The sequence below is a fragment of the Bufo bufo genome, chromosome 8 (assembly GCF_905171765.1).
Source record: "Bufo bufo chromosome 8, aBufBuf1.1, whole genome shotgun sequence".
Lineage (NCBI taxonomy): Eukaryota > Metazoa > Chordata > Amphibia > Anura > Bufonidae > Bufo > Bufo bufo.
Window position 1 is genome coordinate 200212866 of NC_053396.1, and position 27252 is coordinate 200240117.

General features: G+C 44.2%; 1 protein-coding gene across 1 annotated transcript in view; it reads right to left on the reverse strand.

Moving 5' to 3' along the window:
* The window catches only part of LOC120978177, a 45476-nt gene extending 18504 nt beyond the window's left edge, over positions 1-26972 (reverse strand). The window contains exons 1-7 of the mRNA XM_040406397.1: positions 26881-26972; positions 20175-20201; positions 13731-13748; positions 12767-12802; positions 12380-12409; positions 11841-11870; positions 11238-11273 (exon numbers count right to left, since the gene is read on the reverse strand). Coding sequence (XP_040262331.1) covers positions 11238-11273; positions 11841-11870; positions 12380-12409; positions 12767-12802; positions 13731-13748; positions 20175-20201; positions 26881-26944 — 241 coding nt within the window. The 5' untranslated portion in view covers positions 26945-26972. The remainder of the gene's footprint in view (positions 1-11237; positions 11274-11840; positions 11871-12379; positions 12410-12766; positions 12803-13730; positions 13749-20174; positions 20202-26880) is intronic.
* Between the last annotated feature and the right edge of the window lie 280 nt (positions 26973-27252).

The window sequence follows — 27252 nt, forward strand, 5'->3', positions numbered from 1 at the left end:
AGTTAACATAAAATGAGTGAATTTACATCACACGTAGCAACATTACACTAAATATCACATCGTACACTATGATTAAAGGGGAGCAGCCATTAAATACTTTGGAGTTAGGAAAGGGTTAATACAATTACTGACCGCTGCTTGGAGATGGTGCGCTAAATTGCTTGCAATTGTTTGGCCACTGCATTACTGCCACAGTATTACCTGCGCTACATCTCCAGTATAACGTTAGCGCATCCGAAATATCAGTGACATTCAGTGTAATCTTTTGCCGCTGGTGACAGTGACATTACCTGCGCTACATTTCCTGTATAACGTTTGCGCATCCTAAATATCAGTGACATTCAGTCTAATTTTTTCGTTGCTGGTTGCATCGACATTATCTGCGCTACATCTCCTGTATAACGTTAGTACATCTGAAATATCAGTGACATTCAGTCTAATTTTTTCGTTGCTGGTGTGAGCGACATTACCTGTGTTACATTTCCTGTATAACGTTTGCGCATCCTAAATATCAGTGACATTCAGTCTAATTTTTTCGCCGCTGCTGATAGTGACATTACCTGCGCTACATCTCCTGTATAACGTGTGTCCATCCTTAATATCAGTGACATTCAGTCTAATTTATTTGCGCATACACTTACAAAACCTGCGCTAATGTACGTGTGACATACTTGCAAGCATATATACCATTTAATATGTGGAAGGCGAGCAATAAGGGCGGGGAAGTGGCCGTGCTGCTGATGGTGCACGCAGAGGCCGTGGCCCTGTGCGCGGTGAAACTGTGCCTGCTGCCAGAGCACAAGAAACACACTCATCCACGATACCTAGCTTCATGTCCCAGTTTGCAGGGTGGCGCAGGACACCACTCTCGACGTCACACCAGTGCGACCAGGTGGTCGGTTGGATTGCAGCAGATAATGCTTCTAGTCAGTTAAGCACCACCTTGTCTTCCACATAGTCCAGTCTCAGTAGCCAAGAATTTGGTCAACAGAATCCTCGCTCTGATCCTCCTTCCTCCCACCATGGAGAGTCTTTGCAAACAAGTGATCCTACACTCGGATCTTCCGAGGAGCTCTTTTAATCGCAATTCCTTAATTTGGGCCTCTTGCCAAGCCCGCTTGAAGAGGGACATGAGGAGATCTTGTGCCCTGATTCCCAAACTCTTGAGCATCCACAGTCAGAAGAAGATGACGGTGGAGAACGGCAATTAGTGTTTCACAAGGTGGATGATGATGATGAGACACAGTTGCCAATAAGTCAACGGCAATTAGTGTCTCAAGAGGTTGATGATGAGGATGAGACACAGTTGTCAATAAGTGAGGTTCTTGTTAGGTCAACAAGTCAGGAGGATGACCAGAGTGAGGAAGTGGAAGAGGAGGTGGCGGACGATGAAATCCCTGACCCAACCTGGGAAGGTGGGAAGCCGAGCGAGGACAGCAGTACAGAGGGGGAGGAATCTGCAGCAGCGCAACAGGCTGGAAGAGGTAGTGGGGTGGCAAAAAGGAGAAGGCGAGCCACACCAAACAGGCCCGCAACTGTTCCATAGATCACCCCCTTGCGGAAATCTCCCTTGCCAAGGGGTAGGTTTTCCGCAGTCTGGCGCTTTTTTGATGAAAGTGCGGACGATAAAAAAATTGTCATTTGCAACCTGTGCCGTACCAAAATGAGCAGGGGCGTGAACACTAGCAACCCCACCACAACCAGCATGATCCGCCACAGGGCATCAAAGCACCCTAATAGGTGGGCCGAACACCTGGGTCCACAATCAGTGTCTGCGGGTCACACCACTGCCTCCTCTTCCCCTGTGTTACGTGCTGGCCAATCCCCTGTTCAAGATGCAGGCTCAGACGCCTCCCGCCCTGCACGTTAGTGGCTGCAACCCCCCATTCTTTTCCTCCACCTCCTCCTCCACTTCCACCTCTGAATTGTCATCTTGCAGCACCAATCAGCCATCAGTCAGTAGCTGGAAGCAGTGTAGCACTGCAGTGGGGAAGCGGCAACAGGCCATGCTGAAACGTATTTTCTTAGGTGACAAACAGCACTCCGCCGCAGAGCTGTGGCAGGGGATAAGGGACCAGACTGAGCTGTGGCTCTGTGGCTTTGGAGCTCGGCAAGCTCACACACATACGGTACCATGCCTAGCCCACGTGTTAAACTTAGTGGTTCAGCGGTTTCTCAAAACCTACCCCAATTTGCCTGAGCTACTGGTGAAGGTTCGCCGCTTGTGTGCACATTGCCGAAAGTCATCTACAGCTGTCGCCGGTATGGCAGCGCTGCAGCAGCGCTTTGCAATTGCCAGCTTGCAGCGTACTCAAGTTGTGTGTAATAGAGTTTCTGGGTGTAGTAGTGCAATGACACTAACCTGAGACGGCTGACTCTCTGCATAGGCAGGTGATGGTAAGAAATTGTTCGTGACGCCAGTGCCAATTAAACGGTGGCACGCCGTTTGCGGATAGCAGGAATAAATGAGGAACACCGTGAGGTTAAAGCAGAACTCCAACTTTAGTAGGTTTCATAGAGACAATAATGGAATCGCAGTTCCTTGGCATACAGTCGATTTTTCAATATGGTTGATGCAGGCAATACAGATTTAGCAAGGTGATTACAGAGTGTTAAACACAGGACTTGCAGTACAGGAGCTTGCACTCTATCTCTGACTGATCCTGGAATATAGCAAATCTTCTCCAAGGCCCAATAACCTAGCTCTGGCTTTATATCCTTGGTTTTAGCTTTCTAGAGTACCTCCTCTGTTCTCTTGAGTACCTCTTGCTCCCTTTGATCTTTGCCTCTGTCTCGCTCTCAGCTTCCTCAGGCTCTTTAACTTCAGTATTCCTGTTTCTGCATAAGGGAATTCAGGAGGGGGACCTTCTCCTGAAGGCAGGCTTCAGGCCTGGACTGGTTTCTGACATTGTCTAATCTCCAACTGTAGACTACAGACACTAGACTCCGTCTCCTCTTCACTTCCCTGACTGGGCCTTATATAAACTAGGGCTCCCTAGCTCCCTCTAGCGACTAAGCTGGAATGACACCCCTAGCAGGCCTGTACATGCAAGTTTCATAGTAACAGGGAAATACATAACATTACATTACATGACAATTTATAAAGATGACTTATACCAACTTCCCCATAAATAAGGAGGGACGACAGCACACCAAGTGACACTTTTGTAGTGACGGGCATTACAGTCCCCGTACACTACATACCCCACTGCTTTAAGCTGAGTACGCCCTCGTACTCCATCAGGGCTCGCCCAAATGGAATCTCTACCTGAAACAGAAAAAAGAGACATGCAGGCATACATACATGTAATTCATCTGCATTTACATTCATATCAGGTCCAATTGGCAAAGATGAAGGATGGTGACAAGGTGCGTCGTTCTCTTCTCTCAGGATAATGAATGGAACGGGGGCGCTGACCTGGCACAGCGTAACATTATAACCAGGATAGTCCATGACAATGAATAAGTCCATAATAGAACAGCAAAATAGATAAAACAGTATAAAAGTTCTTGGAGGCTCAAAGAACAAACATGAGTCCGTACCCAGGTTACTTTCCTATAAATCACAGAGGCTCTCATGCGGTGGAGTCCATCTCTGGGCACATTTCTTTTAAAAGAGCAAAAATCTCAGAGGCTCAGGTTCTTTTGAGTCTGTCTCCGGGCACGGTTCCTTAGTATGAAGTTGCACAATAAAAGGACAGCAAAGGCAAGTGCTGTAATACCCCTGATCAACCTGAAAAGGGGGTTAAGGGTAAAAGGTGCAACTAAGGAACAGGCACAGCTTGGCGTGGGGGTAGCAAAAGCAGGCAGGAGGTCCTGGAAACAAACGTGGCCTTGTTGACTTTGTGATTTCAGTGGTCAACACCTACCACTGAGCCGTGGAGGAACTGGCAGCCGCAACAAAAGACCAGGAAAACGTAGGACTCCTGTCCTGAAAGGGTTAACACCATACTTCTTCGGTGAAATAAATCAAAGGCCTAGCAGGCTGATTCACAGTGGCATATCATAACCACTTGGCTCTGATGGCAAGTACGGCCTGTAGTAGTCCTCTACAGGAGGATGGGCCCACATAACTGTATTAGGGGGCAGCTGCAGAGTATAGGGGCCCCTAATAGGTATTGGCCCCATGGGCCTAGGGGTAAACCCTTGGGTGGACCGTCCCGGTCCCGGCATGATAATGGTGGGATGGATTGAAGTGGATACCGCCGTCTCAAGCGGTCCGGTGGGCTCTGTGCAGCAATTCACAGCAACAGGGGGTCTTCTTTGGGGCACTGGCGGAGCGGTGACAGCAGAAGGTAGTCTACGGGTGGTGACAGGCACCCTTACCTCGTCCTTCTTTGGCGGCGTCTGGATCCTGGCTGCGCGATCTTGCGCAGCTCCCGCAACTTCTCCTCCAGCCGGATAATCTGCTCACCGATGCTCTCTGTGTCGGAGTCGCTGGCATCTGCTGGCGCCGCCAGGCGCAGGTACAGTCACCGATGGTGCGAACTCGGCCTCTGCAGGTTCTGGTGATGCGTCTGGTCTCCGACCCCTCCGGATGTTCTTAAAGGTTTTTTGAAGTCCTTTTAAATTCTCCATCTCCTGCATGGTCTTCTCCCGATGAGGCAGGATAGGGCCTCACCCATTTCTCCAACACGGTTGGCTGCCAGAAGACGTTAGGCCCAATGAAGGAGCTCCGCTCCTGAAAGGCGTGATGGGCCGGCTCTGGAGAGCGTTCAGGTTCCCGCTCGCAGCCAGAGTAGTCTTCTCCTTCTTCTGCCTCCCAGTCCTCAGGTTCTCGCTTGGGACGGGTCACAGCAGTCGCATAAGGGCCTTGCAGGCTCTCGGCAGGGGTGTACTCCACTTCCTCTCCCTCACGGAGGCTGTGCTGATAAGCAGGGAGGTAGTCTCTTTTGACAGACCTTCTATTCACATATAGGTCTCTGCCAGTCAGATAGTCTTGGATGAACCCGTAGCCACGGATTTTGTCGAAGGACACCACCACTCCCTTTCTCCTTTCCAGGCGGGGTTGGGTGTTAGTGTGCTTTTCATGGATTGTTTTAGTCAATTCTTCATAAACGATTTTGGTCTTGGTATTCCGCTTTATAGCGGCCTCCCGGATCTCCGCCATGAGTGAGGACCATTTGAAAGAGGGCTGAAAGAAGTCCCTCCACGAGCCATAGTAGGGCTCTGGTTCTTTTTCCCTTGGGCGGCAGGCGGGTTGCTCCGGTCCCGGAGAGTAGGCCGGTGGAGCCTCCTCTGGCTCTACACCAATATCAGTCATCTCTGGTATGTCAGGCGCGGACGCTGCAGCAACGCTCTGCTCACTTTCCAACATGCTCGATCCTTCTGAGGAGAGCGATAGGGTCGCGTCAATTAGAGCAGCCAGCCCCTCCCATTGCACTGGGAGGCCGCCCCCCAGGTATTCCAGTATATGGAAGGCGGTGTCCATGCTGGCAGACATGCAAATGTCCAGATAAGCAGTGGCGCCTGACCTTGAACTCTTTCCCGCTTTTCCCCCCGAAAGGCGCCAATTTTTCCCGCCTTTTCGGGATGAAGATGACGCAGCAGTAAATTCAGCAAGCTCAGCGGCCATCTTTAGCAAGCAACGCTGTCTATTCACTGACAGCAAGCAGGGTTGTAAAAAGTCCACAAAACCACACTCCAATGTGGCGATTCTCTTCCTCTTGGTAGCGCAACACTGCACAGCGCTTTTTGGAGGTTTTAGGTACACTTTGGGTATGTTTTTCAGTCCACAAAGTCCACTTTAAATAAACAGGTAATTTGTCACTTTGGTCACAGGGCAACTGTATAAGGCACAAAGTTCACGCTTCTTGCACTATAAAGCATGCGTATCCTGTTCGTGACGCCAAAAGAGAGGTGCAGCGTACTCAAGTTGTGTGTAATAGAGTTTCTGGGTGTAGTAGTGCAATGACACTAACCTGAGACGGCTGACTCTCTGCATAGGCAGGTGATGGTAAGAAATTGTTTGTGACGCCAGTGCCAATTAAACGGTGGCACGCCGTTTGCGGATAGCAGGAATAAATGAGGAACACCGTGAGGTTAAAGCAGAACTCCAACTTTAGTAGGTTTCATAGAGACAATAATGGAATCGCAGTTCCTTGGCATACAGTCGATTTTTCAATACGGTTGATGCAGGCAATACAGATTGAGCAAGGTGATTACAGAGTGTTAAACACAGGACTTGCAGTACAGGAGCTTGCACTCTATCTCTGACTGATCCTGGAATATAGCAAATCTTCTCCAAGGCCCAATAACCTAGCTCTGGCTTTATATCCTTGGTTTTAGCTTTCTAGAGTACCTCCTCTGTTCTCTTGAGTACCTCTTGCTCCCTTTGATCTTTGCCTCTGTCTCGCTCTCAGCTTCCTCAGGCTCTTTAACTTCAGTATTCCTGTTTCTGCATAAGGGAATTCAGGAGGGGGACCTTCTCCTGAAGGCAGGCTTCAGGCCTGGACTGGTTTCTGACATTGTCTAATCTCCAACTGTAGACTACAGACACTAGACTCCGTCTCCTCTTCACTTCCCTGACTGGGCCTTATATAAACTAGGGCTCCCTAGCTCCCTCTAGCGACTAGAAGCTGGAATGACACCCCTAACAGGCCTGTACATGCAAGTTTCATAGTAACAGGGAAATACATAACATTACATTACATGACAATTTATAAAAATGACATATACCAACTTCCCCATAATTAAGGAGGGACGACAGCACACCAAGTGACACTTTTGTAGTGACGGGCATTACAGTCCCTGTACACTACAAGCTCACCGACTGTTGTGCGATGTGAGCACGCGCTGGAACTCCACGTTCCACATGTTGGCCAGGCTTTGTGAGCAGCAGAGGGCAGTAGTGGAATACCAGCTGCATTATGGTCATCGCCCTTCCAGTCAGCTGTCGCTCTTCACAAGCGAGGAGTGGGCATGGATGTCTGACCTCTGTGAGGGTTTATGCAACTTTGAGGAATCAACACAGATGGTGAGCAGCGATGCCGCTATTATTAGCGTAGCCATCCCACTTCTGTGTCTACTAAAACGCTGGCTGCTCACAGTGAAGGCGGACGCTTTGCATGTGGAAGAGGTGGAAATGGGGGAAGACATTACACAGGGTGAAAGCCAGACCACCCTCATTTCGTCTTCTCAGCGTGAATTGGATGATGAGGAAGAGGAGGAGGAGGAGCAGGAGACGGTTGCCTCCGCTAAAGAGGGTAGTATCCATAGCAGGTTTATTCCATCAGTTCAGCGTGGATGGGCCGAAGAGGAGGAAGAGGATGAGGAGATTGAGAGTCATCCTCCTGATGAGGACAGCAAAATCTTGCCTGTTGGGACTCTGGCACACATGGCTGACTTTATGTTAGGCTCCTTTCCCATGACACTCGCGTTGTACGCATTTTGGCCAACACCAATTACTGGTTGTTCACCCTTCTCGACTCCCGCTACAAAGAAAACTTCTCATCTCTCATTCCTATGGTGGAGAAGATGAGCAAAACAGTGCAATACCAGAAGGTCCTTGTAGAAAAATTGCTCCAAAAATTTCCAGCTGACAACACTGGCAGCAGAGTATGTAGTTCCTTGGGCAACTGAGGAGGGGAGACGAGGGGAACACACAGAAGTTCCAACAGAGGCAGAGCAACACGTTCCAAAGCCTGGGATAGTTTCATGACACCCTGCCAGCACCCTCACCGTGATGCGCGGCCTAGTGTCACAAGGAGGGAAAATTTTTGGAAGATGGTGAAGGAGTACGTAGCAGACCGTGTCTGCGTCCTCAATGATCCCTCAGCGCCTTACAACTACTGGGTGTCCAAGCTGGACACGTGTCACGAACTGGCGCTCTACGCCTTGGAGGTGCTGGCCTGCCCTGCTGCCAGAGTTTTGTCTGAGCGGGTATTTAGTGCTGCTGGTGGCATTATAACAGATAAGCGTATCCGCCTGTTAACTGAAAATGCTGACAGGTTGACTTTTATAAAAATGAACAAGGCCTGGATTGACCATGACTTCTCTACTCCACCAGAGGAAAGCGGCTGAACATAAAGGCCCTCTAAATGTGGCTTTTATGGTGTATTGAATACACTGTATTCCCATGCACCCCTCCTCCATCATATCAACATGCTTATTAGGCTGCCCTCGCTCCTAATGTTTTTGAGGGTCACCAGCAGGGCATCAATCATAATTTTTCAAGGGTGTGTATGATGCCCTCCTTTATGTGTAGCTAGAAGAAAGACCCGGTTTTGCACGGGTATAGTTCAACTATTTCATTTAATGTTTCTGTGTATTGTTAAAAGATATCCACAGTATCCTCCATAACTGTGACCTCTACAGCACCCTGCACCCTTGACAGTGAACTCCACTGCCCCTCACCCCTTAACACTGACCCCCCCACAGTGCCCAGCCTCCTTACAATGGGTCGTCTATAGCAGACCGTCCCCTTAACTTTGAGCTTCACTGCAGCCCACCCCTTTAACAGTGATTTTCACAGCACCTCAATCCCTTGACATTGACCTTATCAGGGGCACACCCCCTTAACAGTGACTTATACAGCACCCCGCCCCTTTAACTGTGACCTCCACAGTGTCTGCCCCTTTAACAGTGACCTCCACAGTGTCTATCCCTTTCTCAGTGACCTCCACAGTGTCTGTCCCTTTAACAGTGACCTTCACAGTGCCCATCCCTTTAACAGTGACCTCCACAGAGCCTGCCCCTTTAACAGTGACCTCCACAGTGCCCACCCCTTTAAGTTACCTCCACAGTGCCCTCCCCTTTAAGTGACCTCCACACTGCCCGCCCCTTTATGTGACCTCCACAGTGCCTGCCCATCTAACAGTGACCTCCACAGTGCCCGCCCCTTTAACAGTGACTTCCACAGTGCCCGCCCCTTTAACAGTGACCTCCACAGTGCCCACCCCTTTAACAGTGACCTACACGGTGCCTGCCCCTTTAACAGTGACCTCCACAGTGCCTGCCCCTTTAATAGTGACCTCCACAGTGCTTGCCCCTTTAACAGTGACCTCCACAGTGCCCACCCCTTTAACAGTGACCTACACGGTGCCCGCCCCTTTAACAGTATCCTCCACAGTGCCTGCCCCTTTAACAGTGATTTCCACAGGGCCCTGCCCCTTTAAGGTTGGGGCTACACAACGATATGTGTTGTGCGACATTTTGTCTCAACAATTTTTATAATGATAGGCTATGGTGTCGCACTGCGACATGCGACATGTTGCGACTGAGACACGACAGTCGCAAAAAAATCCATCCAAGATGGATGCATGTAGCAGTGTAGTTGTGCGATTTGGGTTGTTATGGAAACCTGGAGTGAAGCTGTGTGTGTGGAGAGTAGGACCTGCGAGCTTCTATTGGCTGATAAGGGACATGTGACCGTGGGTATGGCAGTTGGGATATGAATAGAAAGGCTTGCAGGCTTGTATTGGATAATGCAGGTCATTTTTTGGGAATATCTCTGGAACGGTATGTCCTAGAGAGCTGAGATCCTGCAAGATTTCTTTCCTGGTAGCAAAGGATGTGTATACAAAGTTTCGTTGAAATGCATGCTTGCGTTTTTGAGTTTTCGCGGAACATACACACATATATATATATATACAGCCTTTTTTATATATATATAGATAAAAAATAAATAAAGGGTGTATTGTAGTGCTGGTTCCTTGTAATTTTTGGCAGCCCTTTCACTTAGTGCATAGGCTTTATGAGTGTAAGAGTCCCACTACATGAACAATTGTACCACAATGTGAATGAGGCCCTCCTTTATGTGATATACAGGTTGTATCGGAGTGCCTCTTCCTTGTATCGGAGTGCCTCTTCCTTGTATCGGAGTGCCTCTTCCTTGTATCGGAGTGCCTCTTCCTTGTATCGGAGTGCCTCTTCCTTGTATCGGAGTGCCTCTTCCTTGTAATTTTTGGCAGCACTTGTACTTTATATACAAGTAAATATACAGGAAAGAATGTTTCCTAACAATTTTTCCTCTAAAATCGATTTTATCTTCGGTTTTGTGCGTATTATTGTCAGTCTGTAAAAGTGGTGTACTACTCGGACAACATCATTCCCAGTAGCGACCTGGGAGTCCAAGATGCATCCAGACATCCTCCCCCAATGCTGTTCCTGAACCATTTCGGTGGTGTTTTCATCAATTTCTGACCTTTTCCTATGAACCAGACACCCTCCCCTCTTCAGAGCAGGGGGTGCCTGGTTTAATGCTCGGGTTCTCCCATTGACTTCCATTGTGCTCGGGTACTCAGTAGAGCACCCGAGCATCCCGATGTGTTCGCCCAGAGCACCCGAGCACTATGCTGCTCGGTCAACACTACTAAATAGTAAAGCCATATAGTGTTACTTTAACAATGTCATAATATTGACTAAATAATAAAGCTGTATAGTGCTGATATAATACTGCCATAATGTGGACTAAATAATAAAGCCATATAGTGTTCATATGATACTGCCATAATATTGACTCAGTAATAGTGCCATATAGTGGTCGTATGCTGACACAGTATTAAAAAAATAATAGCCATATAACGCTCATATAATCCTGTGCGCATATTTGTGCTGTGTAGCACATAAATAATACCTTTATTAGTCACATATATTACGTGCACATAACACTGCCATGTAGTTATTTTTGCCGTGATCATAATACTCCCACAGATTGATCACATAGTACTGTCATATAATGCTCACATATCAAACTGCTGTCGAAATAATAATGCAATAAGGATACTTAAATAATACCTGTATAACGCCGCCATACAGCATCTACATATACTACAATACAGTGTCTGCATAATACTGCCGTACTGCTATACAATAAAAGCATAACAGAGACCATGTAATAGCACGAGTTTAAGAGGACCTGACAGTGAAGGTACTTAGAGCGGGCTGTGCACTGTTTGGCGGTGGTCTCTAAATGATAGCGGTCCCAGGCACATACTAGACTTTAGTCCACATTTGCATTTGTGGGGGAAATGGAATGAGGGGAGAGAATTCTGTCTCCGAACTTGTGTACATGGGGGGGGGGGGGGGGGGGGGGGGGTATCTAGAAAGGGGGCGTGGCTAAAATCACCAAATAGTTTGGTGCAAAATATTAACATAAACTAAGCCAACTAAGAGGTGGCATAAAGAAAAGATGCGCCAAACTGATCACACAGTTATGCATGTGGCGCATCCTAACATGGTGGTCAGCCGTACACTCGTCAGCCAACTAAGTTGAAAGAGTTAATCAGATTACTGACCGCTGTTTGGACCCGGTGATGAAGCGGACGTTGAGCCTGAGAAAGGAATAGAAAGAGTTAATTTACTCAAGCAAAAAAAAAAGAACAAACCAATGGCCACCAGGTGGCGCTGCGCTCTTATTCTTCCTTTTTATCGAGGGACTCATAAAGGTCTGTTCGGACCCTTGGGGCTCACTTCTGTCACCATTTTGTAGGAGATTATAAGTGAAGAGTAATACCGCTATAATATTGACCAAATTATACGTCCATATAGTAATCCAAAAATACTGCCCATATATTTGTGCTGAATAATACACATAAAAAATCTACATATGATTTACCATGCTGCAATTATACTTATACAGTACTGTCATATAATGCTTATATAATAGTGCCGCACAGTGGGATCAAAATAAAAGCCTATATAACGATGCTATATAATAAAAGCAAAACAGTGACTAAATAAGTGCCCAATTATACCACAATACTGTGCTCACACGATACTGCTATACGGGGGGGGGGGTTCATGCACTGAGTAAAGTGGATCAATAAATAAGTAAGCTATAGGCATGATGGGAATAACATGGACTGTGGAGTCAGGAAAGGGTTAACAACATTACTGACCGCTGCTTGGAGATGAAGCTGAGGATGGCCCTTCAAAATGAATAGAAAGAGTTAATAGATTTAACAAAAATGCAACAAACCAACGGCCACTAGGTGGCGCTGCGCTCTTATTCTTCATTGGTTCTAGATTATAATCGTACTGTTTAAACCCATAGGTGTTTTTTTTCTGTTTGCTGTATGTGTACGGTATACAGTGTGTATGAATGTGGGAAAGTAAAATGGGGGGCACAAGCAAAAAAATAATAATGTAGAACTCCAATGACCACCAGATGGCGCTGCACTCTTACTTTTCATTGGTTCTGCATTATAATCCTACTGTTACAGGTCAGTTTTTCTGCTCGCTGTATGTGTTCAGTTTACACTATAGGGTATATATACTAATTGGGTGCATGAGCGGAAAACCCCCCCCAGCAGTAATCTAATGACCACCAGATGGCGCTGCACTTGTGACCTGTTCAGTATATATATGGGATGTGTCCAACTACTTATCCATAAATGACCCCAAGTCTGTGGCTTCGGTGAGTAAGAGGAGGACTGACCGGTGGTTGGTGAAGTAGAACCGGTGGAACCTGGAATTTTTTTTTTAAAGAAAGAGAAAACGTAAGACTAGATGGAAAATGTACATTATCTTATAATCTGTACGGCAGGGTTGTGTCAGGGTCTGTGGAGGCCTCTAAGCAAGACCGGTGCGCAGAAATATAAGATAAAGTAGTGCTAAGGAATAGTACCCATATAAACCCGCCATACAGTGCTCACATAATACCACACACACTAGGGTGGCTCTGTGATTAGCATCTGCAGGCATCCGCATGGCACTATTATGTTTTGAGTGCCCACATAGCAATACTATACAAGACATTACATTACAATAACATAATGGGAGTGGTGGACTGGGAAGTCTGCAAAGGGTTAATAGAATTACTGACCGCTGCTTGGAGACAGTGATGAAGATAAGGTTGAGACTGTGAAAGGAATATAAAGAGTTAATTTACTAAAAAAGAAAAAAAGAAAAAAGCAATATAGCAATGACCACCAGGTGGCGCTGCACTCTTATTCTTCACTGGTTCTACATTACAATCGTACTGTGTAAACCCACAGGTAAGTTTTTCTGTTTGCTGTAGGTGTACGGTATACACTGTGTATGAATGTGGGAAAGTAAAAAGGGGTGCGCAAGCAAAATAATGTAGTAATCCAATGACCACCAGATGGCGCTGAACTCTTGCTCGTCATTGGTTCTGCATTATCTGGTCAGTTTTTCTGTTTGCTGCATGTGTTCAGTTTACACTATATATAATTGTGGGAAAGTAAAATGGGGTACACAGACAAAATAATGTAGTAATCCAATGACCACCAGAGGGCGCTGCATGCTTGAACTGTGCAGTGTACATCTGTGTTATCTGTTAGTAATAGGAGGACTGACCTGTAATAGGTGAAGTTGAACCGGTAGACTATTACTGCCAAAGAATTGTCTAACAGTGCCGTGGTCAGATAATACTGCCCAAATAGTGCCGCTTAGAGTAAACATGAAACACCACTTTACAGTGCTCACATAATACTGCCCAAATAATACCCATACACAGTGCACATGAAATACCTGTACATAATGCTAACATAATACTGCCCAACAAATACCCACATAGAGTGCAGATGAAATACCGCTATTTAATGCTCACTTAACACTGCCCAAATAATACCAACAAAGAGTGCACACACCTGATATACCACTACATAATACTCATCAAATACTCCCCAAATAATACCCCCATAGAGTGGACATGAAATACTACTATATAATGCTCATATAATACTGCCCAAATAATACCCCTATAGAGTGTCCACATGAGATACCACTGTATAATATTCAGGAAACTCGTGGCTTCTGAGACTCACCTTCCGGTGTGGTTGTAACTGTAATATAAAAAGAAAGACATCATTTAACACACAAGAAGTTATAGTATCACATAGGATACAAAATAAGACTTATAGGGGGTCATTTATCAAACTGGTGTAAAGTAGAACTGGCTTAGTTGCCCATAGCAACCAATCAGATTACACCTTTCATTTTGGACAGCTCCTTTGGAAAATGAAAGGTGGAATCTGATTGGCTGCTATGGGCAACTAAGCCAGTTCTACTTTACACCAGTTTGATAAAGGTGCCCATAGTGCTTATTGCTTTCATTTTATCAAGCATATCTATCTACAGTTAGGTCCGTATATATTTGGACACTGACACAAATTTAGTTTTTATTACCTGTTTACTAAAACATATTCAAGTTATAGTTATATAAAGGACATGGACATAAAGTCCAGACCTTTAGCTTTCATTTGAGGGTATCCACATTAAAATTGGATAAAGGGTTTAGGAGTTCCAGCTCCTTTACATGTGGCACCCTGTTTTTAACCCCTTAAGGCCCTATTTCACCTTAAGGACCAGGCCATTTCTTGCAAATCTGACCAGTGTCACTTTATGTGGTGATAACTTTAAAACGCTTTGACTTATCCAGGCCATTCTGAGATAGTTTTTTCATCACATATTGTACTTCATGACACTGGTAAAATGAAGTAAAAAAAATAATAATTTTTATTTATAAAAAAAATACCAAATTTACCAAATATTTGTAAAAAATTGCAAATTTCCAAGTTTCAATTTCTCTACTATAATACATAGTAATACCTCCAAAAGTAGTTATTACTTTACATTCCCCATATGTCTACTTCATGTTTGGATCATTTTGGGAATGATATTTAATTTTTTGGGGCTGTTACAAGGCTTAGAAGTTTAGAAGCAAATCTTGAAATTTTTCTGAAATTTTCAAAAACCCAATTTTTACAGACCAGTTCAGGTCTGAAGTCACTTTGTGAGGCTTACATAATAGAAACCACCCAAAAATGACCCCATTCTATAAATTACACTCCTCAAGGTATTCAAAACTAATTTTACAAACTTTGTTAACCCTTTAGGTGTTCCACAAGAATTAATGGAAAATAGAGATACAATTTCAAAATTTCACATTTTTGGCAGATTTTCCATTTTAATAATTTTTTTCCAGTTACAAAGCAAGGGTTAACAGCCAAACCAAACTCAATATTTATGGCCCAGATTCTGTAGTTTTCAGAAACACCCCATATGTGGTCGTAAACCGCTGTACGGGCACATGGCAGGGTGCAGAAGGAAAGGAATGCCATACGGTTTTTGGAAGGCAGGTTTTGCAGGACTTTTTTTTTGACACCATGTCCCATTTGAAGCCCCCCTGATGCACCCCTAAAGTTGAAACTCCATAAAAGTGACCCCATCTAAGAAACTACACCCCTCAAGGTATTCAAAACTGATTTTACAAACATCGTTAACCCTTTAGGTGTTCCACAAGAATTAATGGAAAATAGAGATACAATTTCAAAATTTCACATTTTTGGCAGATTTTCCATTTTAATCATTTTTTTCCAGTTACAAAGCAAGGGTTAACAGCCAAACCAAACTCAATATTTATGGCCCAGATTCTGTAGTTTACAGAAACACCCCATATGTGGTCGTAAACCGCTGTACGGGCACACGGCAGGGCGCAGAAGGAAAGGAATGTCATACGGTTTTTGGAAGGAGTATTTTGCTGGACTGGTTTTTTTGACACCATGTCCCATTTGAAGCCCCCCTGATGCACTCCTAGAGTAGAAACTCCCAAAAAGTGGCCCCATTATAGAAACTACGGGATAGGGTGGCAGTATTGTTGGTACTAGTTTAGGGTACATATGATTTTTGGTTGCTCTATATTACACTTTTTGTGAGGCAAGATAACAAGAAATAGCTGTTTTGGCACCGTTTTTATTTTTTGTTATTTACAACATTCATCTGACAGATTAGATCATGTGATATTTTTATAGAGCAGGTTGTCACGGATGCGGCGATACCTAATATGTATACTTTTTATTTATTTATGTAAGTTTTACACAATAATATCATTTAAAAAAAATAAATAAATCATGTTTTAGTGTTTCCATAGCCTGAAAGCCATATTTTTTTCAGTTTTTGGGTGATTATCTTAGGTAGGGTCTCATTTTTTGCGGGATGAGATGACGGTTTGATTGGCACTATTTTGGGGTGCATATGACTGTTTGATCGCTTGCTATTACACTTTTTGTGATGTAAGGTGACAAAAAATTGTTTTTGTTTTTATTTTTTACGGTGTTCATCTGAGGGGTTAGGTCATGTGATATCTTTATAGAGCCGGTTGATACGAATGCGGCGATACCAAATATGTATACTTTTTATTTATTTATGTAAGTTTTACACAATAAGCGCTTTTTAAAAAAAAATAAAAAATTATGTTTTAGTGTCTCCAAAAATCTGAGCCATAGTTTTTTTATTTTTTGGGCGATTATCTTAGGTAGGGTCTCATTTTTTTGCGGGATGAGTTTACGGTTAGATTTGGTGGGCAAACACTTTTTTGATTGCTTGCTATTGTACTTTTTGTGATGTAATGTGACAAAAAATGGTTTATTTAGCACAGTTTTTATTTTTTATTTTTAACGGTGTTCATCTGAGGGGTTAGGTCATGTGATATGTTTATAGAGTCGGTCGATACAGACATGGCAATAACTAATATGTATACTTTTTTATTTCCCCCTATTTTTTACCAATTTTTTTTGTATACTTTTTTTTACTTTATTTGGGGAAAATGGCGTTTTTGTTTATTTTTACTTGAAACTTTTAATTTTTTGGGGGGAAAACTTTTTTTTCAACTTTTTTTTTTTACTTTATATTTTGTCCTACTTTGGGACTTGAACTTTTGGGGGTCTAATCCCTTTTACAATGCATTCCAATACTTCACGGAACCCCCCCGCGCATTTAGCCGAGGTGCCTGCTCAATGATTTGAGCAGGCACCGGGTTCCGATCACCGCCTGCCGTACTGGGAACCATGCCGTACCGATACATCTCAAGTCCTTAAGGGGTTAAAGGGACCAAAAGTAATTGGACAATTGACTTAAATGCTGTTTCATGGGCAGGTGTGGGCAATTCCTTCATTAATTCTCAATTAAGCACATAAAAGGCCTGGAGTTGATTTGAAGTGTGGTGCTTGCACTGCGTCCTCGTCTCCAGAGCAACGGGGGGAGGGGAGGACCCGGCCGCGCACGCCTCCTTAGCGTGGCCGGCATCCTCCGCTCCTATGATAACAGGAGTCTGAGCGCCGAGCCGGACACTCGGCGCTCAGCTGGATGCAGGGGAACGAGTCGTGTGACGCTGGACATGTCACATGACACCTTCTCCCCACTATTTAGCATGCAGCCTGCTGGCCACAGGTTGCCTGTGATTAAGGTCCTACACTTGGTGTATCCTTCTCAGTGATATTCCTTGGTTTAGGTATTTGAATGTTGGCTCGTTCATCGTCCTCGTCTGCTCCTTGTTTCCAGTTGCATCTCCTGGTATTGACTCCTGCTTGGGTTTTGACTTGTCCTTGCCTGCTCCCTGTGTCTAGTTGCATCTCCTAGTATTGTCTCCTGGCTAGTGTTTTGACTTGTCTTCGTTTGCTCCTTTGGTCTTGTTGTATCTCCTGGTATTTACTCCTTGCTCGTGTTGTTATTGGTTTCCGCTTGCTCTCTGGTACCACTGTGACCTCCTGGTTTAGACTTTGCTAGTTTGACTGCCTTGTGTTTGTCTGTCTTGTTTGTCTCTCCCGCACTTACTCAGGTTAGGGACCTCCGTTACCTAGGACAGGTAGGACAGGTAAGTGCAAGTAGGCAGAGACAGAGGTGTGGGTGGAGTCAGTAGTGCACCCTTCCCCACCCCTTCCTTGTGACACTAGGACAATGAAGCTCACACATACAGAGACTCCTTCTGCTGCTGTGAAGGCCAGTATGGCTGCTAAGTCTGATATTATAGAACAGGAAGTGTATCCAGAGTTGTATGCATGTTCTAGAGCTGGAGGTGTGCTCCAGAATTAACTGCATGACATGATTGAACTGGAGGTGGTTTCCAGAGTTTATTTTCCCCATCGGGTGTCCATGGGATGATTGAGCTGAGATTTATCCTGGTCAGTTTCTCATATGCAAACTATCAATATATGTTCCATGCAAACTATCAATATATGTTTCAGGGTGTGTCCATGTAATAAGTCCTGGTTCGGCTGTTACAAGCACTGTTATTACCAGGGGCGTCGCTAGGTTAAAACATTCGGGGCCTGGGCCCTCGGATGTTTTGTCCCATGCCCCGAATGTCCTGCCTGCTTGCTAGATACAACTGTATTGCCGTACACAGAACGGCAATACAATTGAATCTAATACACTGGGAAGAGATGAAGGACCTGTGGTGACATCACAGGTCATGTGATCAGCAAAACAGGCTGTGATAGGTTGACCTGGATGATGTCACCATCATGTGACCAGTGCAGGATTGGACCGGAGTGAAGAGGAGAAGGAGCCTAATGGTGATGTCTGTATGTGAGGAGAGGTAAGTGAAGGGAGAGGCAGAGCAATGCTGGGAGTTGTAGTTATTTAACTGGGATGTATGTTAGGGCTGAAATGATGGATGTTATTGACATGGAACTGTGTGCTTGAGGTGGCTGGGGAAGGGAGTGATGTTATTTACATAGGATGTTTATGTACATGGGACTTAATGTTTAGGCTACGTTCACACTTGCGTTTGGGGATCCGCTTGTGAGATCCGTTTTCGGCAGACTAGATGGGCCAAATAGTTCTTATCTGCCGACACATTCTATGTTTCTATGTTTCAAGGCTCTCACAAGCAGCCCCAAATGCATCAGTTTAACCCCAATGCATTCTGAATAGATGCGGATCCATTTATAATGCATTCGTTCGTCTCCGTACGGCCCCCCGTTCCGTTTTGGAGGCGGACCCCAAAATGCTGCAAGCAGCGTTTTTGTGTCCGCATGGCCTTGCGGAGCCAAACGAATCCGTCCTGACTTACAATGTAAGTCAATGGGGACGGATCCCTTTGCATTGACACAAAAGGGTGCAATTGTAAACGGATCCGTCCCCCATTGACTTTCAATGTAAGTCAGGACGGATCCGTATTGGGACTTAGAAATTCAAATCTAATACAAACGAATCGGTCCTGAACGGATGCATTCATTTGTATTATCGGTGCGGAGCCGCCCCAGACGCCAGCCTTATTATTGATACCTGGCCTCCCAAGAGACCGATTTCGTCTGTTTTTATACATCTTATATTTTTGCAAGTAACTCTTTACAGCGTCACATATCAATAGTGACAACCATCCCTGGGAGGATAATTTTTTATTCACATTTATATCACAACATATGGTTTTACTATTGTAATATTATTATTGATACACCATGATTTATATTAGGGTATTAAGAATTGATAAATTGATAAATTGTAAGAAGTAATTTGCACAAACTGTCACTTAAGCATTTTAGATACATACTAATGCACATTTCGTTCACATGATTGCAATATCTGAAGTGTGGGGTCTAGTAACTGGTGTCCAACAATCTCAGCATATCAAGACTGTAAGGGCAATACGATATTTTTCTCAATTTATTTTAATATAATTAATTTATTTTTAATATTTGTCAGATGGTGGGTGCCTGTTTTTAAATTTTAAATTTGCTATTTATTTAGGATGATTAGGTGAATCATCTAAAAACAGAGCCCCTTAACCATAGATCGGGTTTGGGTGAGCCACGGTATACCTGTTATATATCCAAAATTAAAGAGTCTGTCCATTAAATTAGAACAGAAAGTGACTGGTGAGACTTACCACACAAGAAGGTTATAATGTGTAGAATAAAAAATGCAACCTACTTATTACTTGCATTTTATGAAGCTCATTTATCTGTCTATCTGCCCAATCTTCTATGTTTATCTATTTCTGTCTATCTTCTATCTGATATTTATCTATGTATTTATCTAATTTTTTGATTTTCCATGTATCATCATGACTTGTCCAGTGAGTGCACCATCCATGGATATCAGTGGAAGAATTATTTGAAGACCATACACTCATGTTAGAGACACAACGTTACACTTGGATTGATATAAATTATTTTCTGCAATGTTGACTCTCTGCTTCATTGGGGCACAGGTATGATCGGTGACTGCGGCTTTATCCACACTGTCTTTTGGATTCTTACTCTGAAATTCACTTTCTATTTCATCAAAAGCTATGGCTGATCACGGTCAGACTGGGAACTTAAAGTGGCCCTGGAAGAATAACTAAAAGTGACCCGTGTTGTAGGCAGATCCAAATTGAGAGAAGGCAGGGCCAACAATAACGATTGACCCCGGTTTGCTGTGACATGTCATACTGTGACATTAAAGGGTCTGTGCAGTTAGAGGAGCAAGAAAATGGTGAGACTCACCTCCTTCAGGTGGAGTGGTGTTTTTCTCTATAATATAGAGATAAAGACATCATTTACCACACGAGAAGGTCATAAACTATCCAGAATACAAACTAGAGCTTACTTATTCATTACATTTTATGTCACCGATCCGTTGCTCTCATCTGCTTTGCCTTATTACTTATATGGAGTATGGCTATCAATAGTGGTGGTCATAGTACCAGTGGTGGTCCCTATGAAATACCAGTATGGTTGCAATCAGCTATAGCAGATACCGTTAGTATGGCGCCACTTGCGGGACCATTGAGGGCCTGCACAATTAGCAGGCGCCGCAGTATAGACGATGTTCTAAATCCAGTCCAATATTATTACTGTAATATGACGTCTTTGTAACCAAATGCCTGACCTCAAACATCCCACAGGATGCATATATAATACCGTATAATGCTTCTATTAATATATTCTCAAGGTGATCTGGCATTTATTAGGGCATATTCCTTGACAGGTTCAATTTACATTTATTGCCACAGTTTATTTTAGTTGGATCTAAGGCATAACATACTGTAATTACAGGTTTGTTCCTTTGTTTTATCCGTCATTCACATTTGTTAATTAGAGACATGTTGTTCTTAACCTTGTTCTTTATTGAGTCATCAATTTTATAGCGTGAAAGGAAAGTTGCGAGAAGGAAAGAAAAAGCAACGGCAGATCAGGTTCCTAGAGGAGGCTAAAGAGCAGGGATCGGCAACCTCCGGCCAGGGCCGCTGATAGGCCAGTACAGCTGGCCCAGTTGTACCGGGCCCGGCTGGCAGGGGGGCCCGGGCAGCCTCGACATAACCAAACCACCTCTGGACCGCTGTACGCAGATTCGCGTTCCGGAGGTGGCAGCCCTGCGCTCAGCGACGCATATACGCGTCATCTCGCGTGAGCCGGGATTTCCTGTGAACGCGCGCACACAGGCGCGCGCGCTCACAGGAACGGAAGGTAAGAGAGTTGATCTCCAGCCTGCCAGCGGCGATCGTTCGCTGGCAGGCTGGAGATGTGTTTTTTTTAACCCCTAACAGGTATATTAGACGCTGTTTTGATAACAGCGTCTAATATACCTGCTACCTGGTCCTCTGGTGGTCCCCTTTGTTTGGATCGACCACCAGAGGACACAGGTAGCTCAGTAAAGTAGCACCAAGCACCACTACACTACACTACACCCCCCCCCCGTCACTTATTAACCCCTTATTAGCCCCTGATCACCCCTGATCACCCCATATAGACTCCCTGATCACCCCCCTGTCATTGATTACCCCCCTGTCATTGATCACCCCCCTGTAAAGCTCCATTCAGATGTCCGCATGATTTTTACGGATCCACTGATAGATGGATCGGATCCGCAAAACGCATCCGGACGTCTGAATGAAGCCTTACAGGGGCGTGATCAATGACTGTGGTGATCACCCCATATAGACTCCCTGATCACCCCCCTGTCATTGATTACCCCCCTGTCATTGATCAACCCCCTGTATAGCTCCATTCAGACGTCCGCATGATTTTTACGGATCCACTGATAGATGGATCGGATCCGCAAAACGCATCCGGACGTCTGAATGAAGCCTTACAGGGGCATGATCAATGACTGTGGTGATCACCCCCCTGTCATTGATTACCCCCCTGTCATTGATCAACCCCCTGTAAAGCTCCATTCAGACGTCCGCATGATTTTTACGGATCCACTGATAGATGGATCGGATCCGCAAAACGCATCCGGACGTCTGAATGAAGCCTTACAGGGGCGTGATCAATGACTGTGGTGATCACCCCATATAGACTCCCTGATCACCCCCCTGTCATTGATTACCCCCCTGTCATTGATCAACCCCCTGTAAAGCTCCATTCAGACGTCCGCATGATTTTTACGGATCCACTGATAGATGGATCGGATCCGCAAAACGCATCCGGACGTCTGAATGAAGCCTTACAGGGCTTACAGAAGGCGGCGTCTGGGGAGGGGCCAAGGGCGGGGCCAGAGGTGTGGCTGAAGGAGGGATCAGGGGGTGGAGCTGAAGGGGGCCCCGTCATGTATGCTGTACGGGGCCCCATGATTTCTATCAGCGGCCCTGCCTCCGGCGCTCCAGCTGTTCTGAAACTACAACTCCCAGAGTGCTCCATTCACTTCTATGGGAGTTACAAGAACAGCCGAGTAAGTGTACATGCTGGGAGTTGTAGTTTCACAGCCGCTGGAGTGCTAAAGGTTGCTGATCCCTACTATACGGTCATCTACATACACAGGTAGACCTTCAAAACGGTGCTCTTATAAAAAAGTGTCCTGTCCCTGTACCCTGCTTGTCCCATTAGGTTCCTGTCCACCTGTACATGACAATCTCTTTCTAACAAAGCTAGAACCAGCCTTGTACCTCACATGGATCCCCATTCATTGCTTCCATTGCTCTGCTGGATTTATATTAAGCTCGGGGGGCATGTCCTTTCTGCCGCAGCTCTGTTCTTCTCACAGCTCAGCAGACAGTTAAAGGATGAAACTGAGCATGTGTGTCCACCTCAGCGAGGTAGACAGAGAAATGAGAAAAAACAAACAAACAGCAGGTGGCGCTATACATATATATTTTACCTTTTTAATGGGACGCCTGCTTTTCTGGCCATCTAGAGGTGGCTTATTTCCCCTGAGTACTAAAAAATTGGGCGTGTCAAAATCCGAATTTTTCTTTCACCCAACAGCTATATACACATTAGATAGCTGCCCAGTCCCACCAAACCAGGTGGGTTTGATCACAATAACCTCTTTCTGACAGATTTATAATTTTCGTTTTTCATTCCCTGTCTTCCCGATGCCATAATTTTGTTTTATTATTGTGGGGGGGACAATAATAATCTATTAGCACCATGTATTACTGCACATGATGCAATAGGAAGCTGGAAAAAAAAACAAAAAAAAACTGTTCCCACATAGTTTTATGGGTTAATTTTGTCAGCCTTCCCTAAGCAGTAAAACTGACCTGATACCATTACTTTCTGGGCCGGTACGATTACAGAGATACTACATTCATATAGCTTTTCTTCTGTTTTGATATGTAGATAAAAACTTTGAAAATAAATTATTTTTTTCTTTGCATGCCTAAATTCTGTCCCCTGTAACATTTATTTTTTATATTACTGTCTACGGAGCTGTGTAGGGGCTAATTTTTTGTGGGGTGTAGTTTTCAATGATACCATTTTGGGGTGTGTGTGTAACTTTTTGATTTTAAATCTATTTTTGGGGGGGAGGTGATGTGATGAAAAATGGGAAAATCCGCCATTTTGAATCCCCCCTCTTGTTACAGTGTTCACTGTATGGGATAAATATGTTTAGATTTTAATATTTCTGGCAATTTGGGACATACTGGTGCATATAATATTTATTGTTTATTTTTATCTTTATTATAGGGAAAGAGGGTGATTTGAATTTTTATATATTTACATTTTAAAAAAAATATTTTATAAGCCCCTCTAGTGGGTCTGAATGTGCAATAATTACATTGCTTTTCCCAAACACTAATGAGATTTAATACATTAAATGCATTAAACAAGCATGGACTCGTGGGGCAGGGATGTAATATTACCACTTTACAAAGCGTTGGTGCAGCCTTATCTGGAATATGCAGTTCAGTTCTAGGCACCAGTCCATAGAAAGGACGCTCTGCAGCTGGAAAAAGTACAGAGGAGAGCGACTAAACTGATAAGGGGCATGGAGGGTCTTAGTTTTAAAGAAAGATAAAAATAATTAAATGTACAGTACAGACCAAAAGTTTGGACACACCTTCTCATTCAAAGAGTTTTCTTTATTTTCATGACTATGAAGGCATCAAAACTATGAATTAACACATGTGGAATTATATACATAACAAACAAGTGTGAAACAACTGAAAATATGTCATATTCTAGGTTCTTCAAAGTAGCCACCTTTTGCTTTGATTACTGCTTTGCACACTCTTGGCATTCTCTTGATGAGCTTCAACAGGTAGACCCCTGAAATGGTTTTCACTTCACAGGTGTGCCCTGTCAGGTTTAATAAGTGGGATTTCTTGCCTTATAAATGGGGTTGGGACCATCAGTTGTGTTGAGGAGAAGTCAGGTGGATACACAGCTGATAGTCCTACTGAATAGACTGTTAGAATTTGTATTATGGCAAGAAAAAAGCAGCTAAGTAAAGAAAAACGCGTGGCCATCATTACTTTAAGAAATGAAGGTCAGTCAGTCAGCCGAAAAATTGGGAAAACTTTGAAAGTAAGGGCTATTTGACCATGAAGGAGAGTGATGGGGTTTTGCGCCAGATGACCTGGCCTCCACAGTCACCGGACCTGAACCCAATCGAGATGGTTTGGGGTGAGCTGGACCGCAGAGGGAAGGCAAAAGGGCCAACAAGTGCTAAGCATCTCTGGGAACTCCTTCAAGACTGTTGGAAGACCATTTCAGGGAACTACCTCTTGAAGCTCATCAAGAGAATGCCAAGAGTGTGCAAAGCAGTAATCAAAGCAAAAGGTGGCTACTTTGAAGAACCTAGAATATGACATATTTTCAGTTGTTTCACACTTGTTGTTTGTTATGTATATAATTCCACATGTGTTAATTCATAGTTTTGATGCCTTCATAGTCATGAAAATAAAGAAAACTCTTTGAATGAGAAGGTGTGTCCAAACTTTTGGTCTGTACTGTATTTAGTCTTGAGAAGAGACGTCTAAGGGGGGACATGATTAACCTATTAAAATATTTAAATGGGCCATACAAAAAATACAGTGAAAAACTGTTCCATGTAAAATGCCCTCAAAAGACAAGGGGGCACTGCCTCCGACTGGAGAAGAAAATGTTCATTCTCCAGAAGCGTCAAAGCTTCTTTACTGTAAGAACTGTGAATCTGTGGAATAGACTTCCTCAGGACGTGGTCACAGCAGGAACAATGGGCAGTTTTAAAAAGGGTTTAGATGAATTCTTAAAAGTAAGACATTAATGCTTATGAAAATGTGTAGAAATCTGAGTCTCTCTTACTTCTGGAATTCGCATTCCCACCCGTCCCTTGGTTGAACTTGATGGACTTATGTCTTTTTTCAACCGTATTAACTATGTAACATTAGTATACATATGGGAAATTCAGTGTATTCTGAAGTAGGTCTGCCACCTGCAGGCCTAAATTAAAATTTACCAGTGATAGGCCTTTTAGCCTCATATGCTCTGGCCTATCACAACCAAGGAATAGTTTCCCGATCTCAGTGCAGGGAAGACATTCTGGCCCCTGGAGATCATTGCTCCCTGGGAAAATCACCTCAGCTACTGTGGTCACAGCTGACCACCACTTTGGAGGGGTTAAATGTCAGTGATCAGCATTATTGCAGATTACAGACATTACCCCCAGATGTCTGTTGTATAAAACAGCAGAAAACAGGAGACTATGGCGCTTGCCCTGCTCCATTTTTAAAGACCTGACTTAGGATATGTTATAAATGTTAGATAGGTGCAGGTCCCACCTCTGAGACTAGCCCACCTCTGAGAAGTGAACGGACAGCAAGTTGCACATGCACAGTCACCCACCCCACCATTCCCTCCTACCATATGCCTGACATATCACAGATAAGACAAGACCTTTTATCTAATATACTGTAGACGACCAACTTTAGTATGGTCTTGACGACAACCCTAAATGGAACTGGAATAAACACTTCCTTTTGTGTTGCCAGTTAAAAGGTAGGAAGGGCTAGTGGATAGTTACATTGCTATTGTAGGGGCCCAAAATAAGAATGGGGTAACGGGAAGACTTTTACCTTCCCTTATTTCCCATGGTGGAGGTTTTTATGGGTGCTGTTCATCTTCAAGGGTCCCATAGGAGCTACCATGGCTGTTTCTATGGCATGCATACCCTAGGTACAAAGTGCTCCAGTATATTTTGGTATCATATATACAACAAATTAATCTAATCCAATAAAATATAATACAAAATACAATATTACCTGCAGTTTATATAGAGAATAAAAGAGACAAACGAGCACAAAATATCCCAGAAGAACAATTACTCCTAATTTTCAATGAATTATTGGAACGGTTCCTTATTGTTCTTAGGTCAAGACAAAGTCCTGATTGATTTACTCAGTATATCTTGGTATGGAAGATAGGCTCAATTTTAGTACATTAGTAACCAGGGGCGTAGCTAAAGGCTCATGGGCCCTGGTGTAAGGGTTCAGCTTAGGCCCCTCTTTCCTCGGTGCTTTGTGGCCAGGGACATGGAAACACATAGCCTTCATGCTGCTTGAGGCAAAAATTGAAATAGCACTCTCCCCCATGCCAAATTATTTACCTAACCCCTTCCCTCCAGCCAGAGGTGTAACTTGACCAGCGTGCACTTTCTATAATACCGTTGTTTTCTTATGCGGCACAAGGGTCTTTGGGCCCCCTCAGGCTTCTGGGCCCAGTAGCGACTGCTACCTCTGCACGTCCTATAGCTACGCCTCTGTTGGTAACATTACTATCTAGATCCACTAAAACAGAGAACACTTAGTAGGTGAGTCTGCCCTATCCAAATAATGCAATGTGTGTAAGAGGCTTCTGGTCCAAAAACTTCCCATTCATTTCTGAAAATCGGCCTGACAATTGTCCGATGTAAATCCAGCATTACACCCCAAAATGCACAGAAACATACAATGATGGTACTAATCTATATCTTCTTCAGGGTACAGCTTATGTCTGGATGTCTCACCTTGTGCTTGTACACAGAGCAGTGACAGCATCAATATTGCAGCGAAAAACATTGGGCGCCTCATTGTTCCTGGTGCCAGGCTTGTGTTCTTGTTCTGGGTCAGATATGATAATCACACTAAATTTCCTTCTCTGTGCAGCTTATTTAAAACCCTTGGAAACACGCCTTTCTTGACAGGTGCAACAACACAATCATTTACACACTATTACCATGTCTCATCATTAAGATATCTGTTTGATAATGTTCCTCCATTGTCCTAGGAGGGACTTGACTAGGAGGAACCTGACTTATCTAGGAGGAAGTTTGTTATTATGAGTGTAAAGATACTAACCAAATGTGTCATATGGTCATGTTCACCTCGAGATCCTGTCT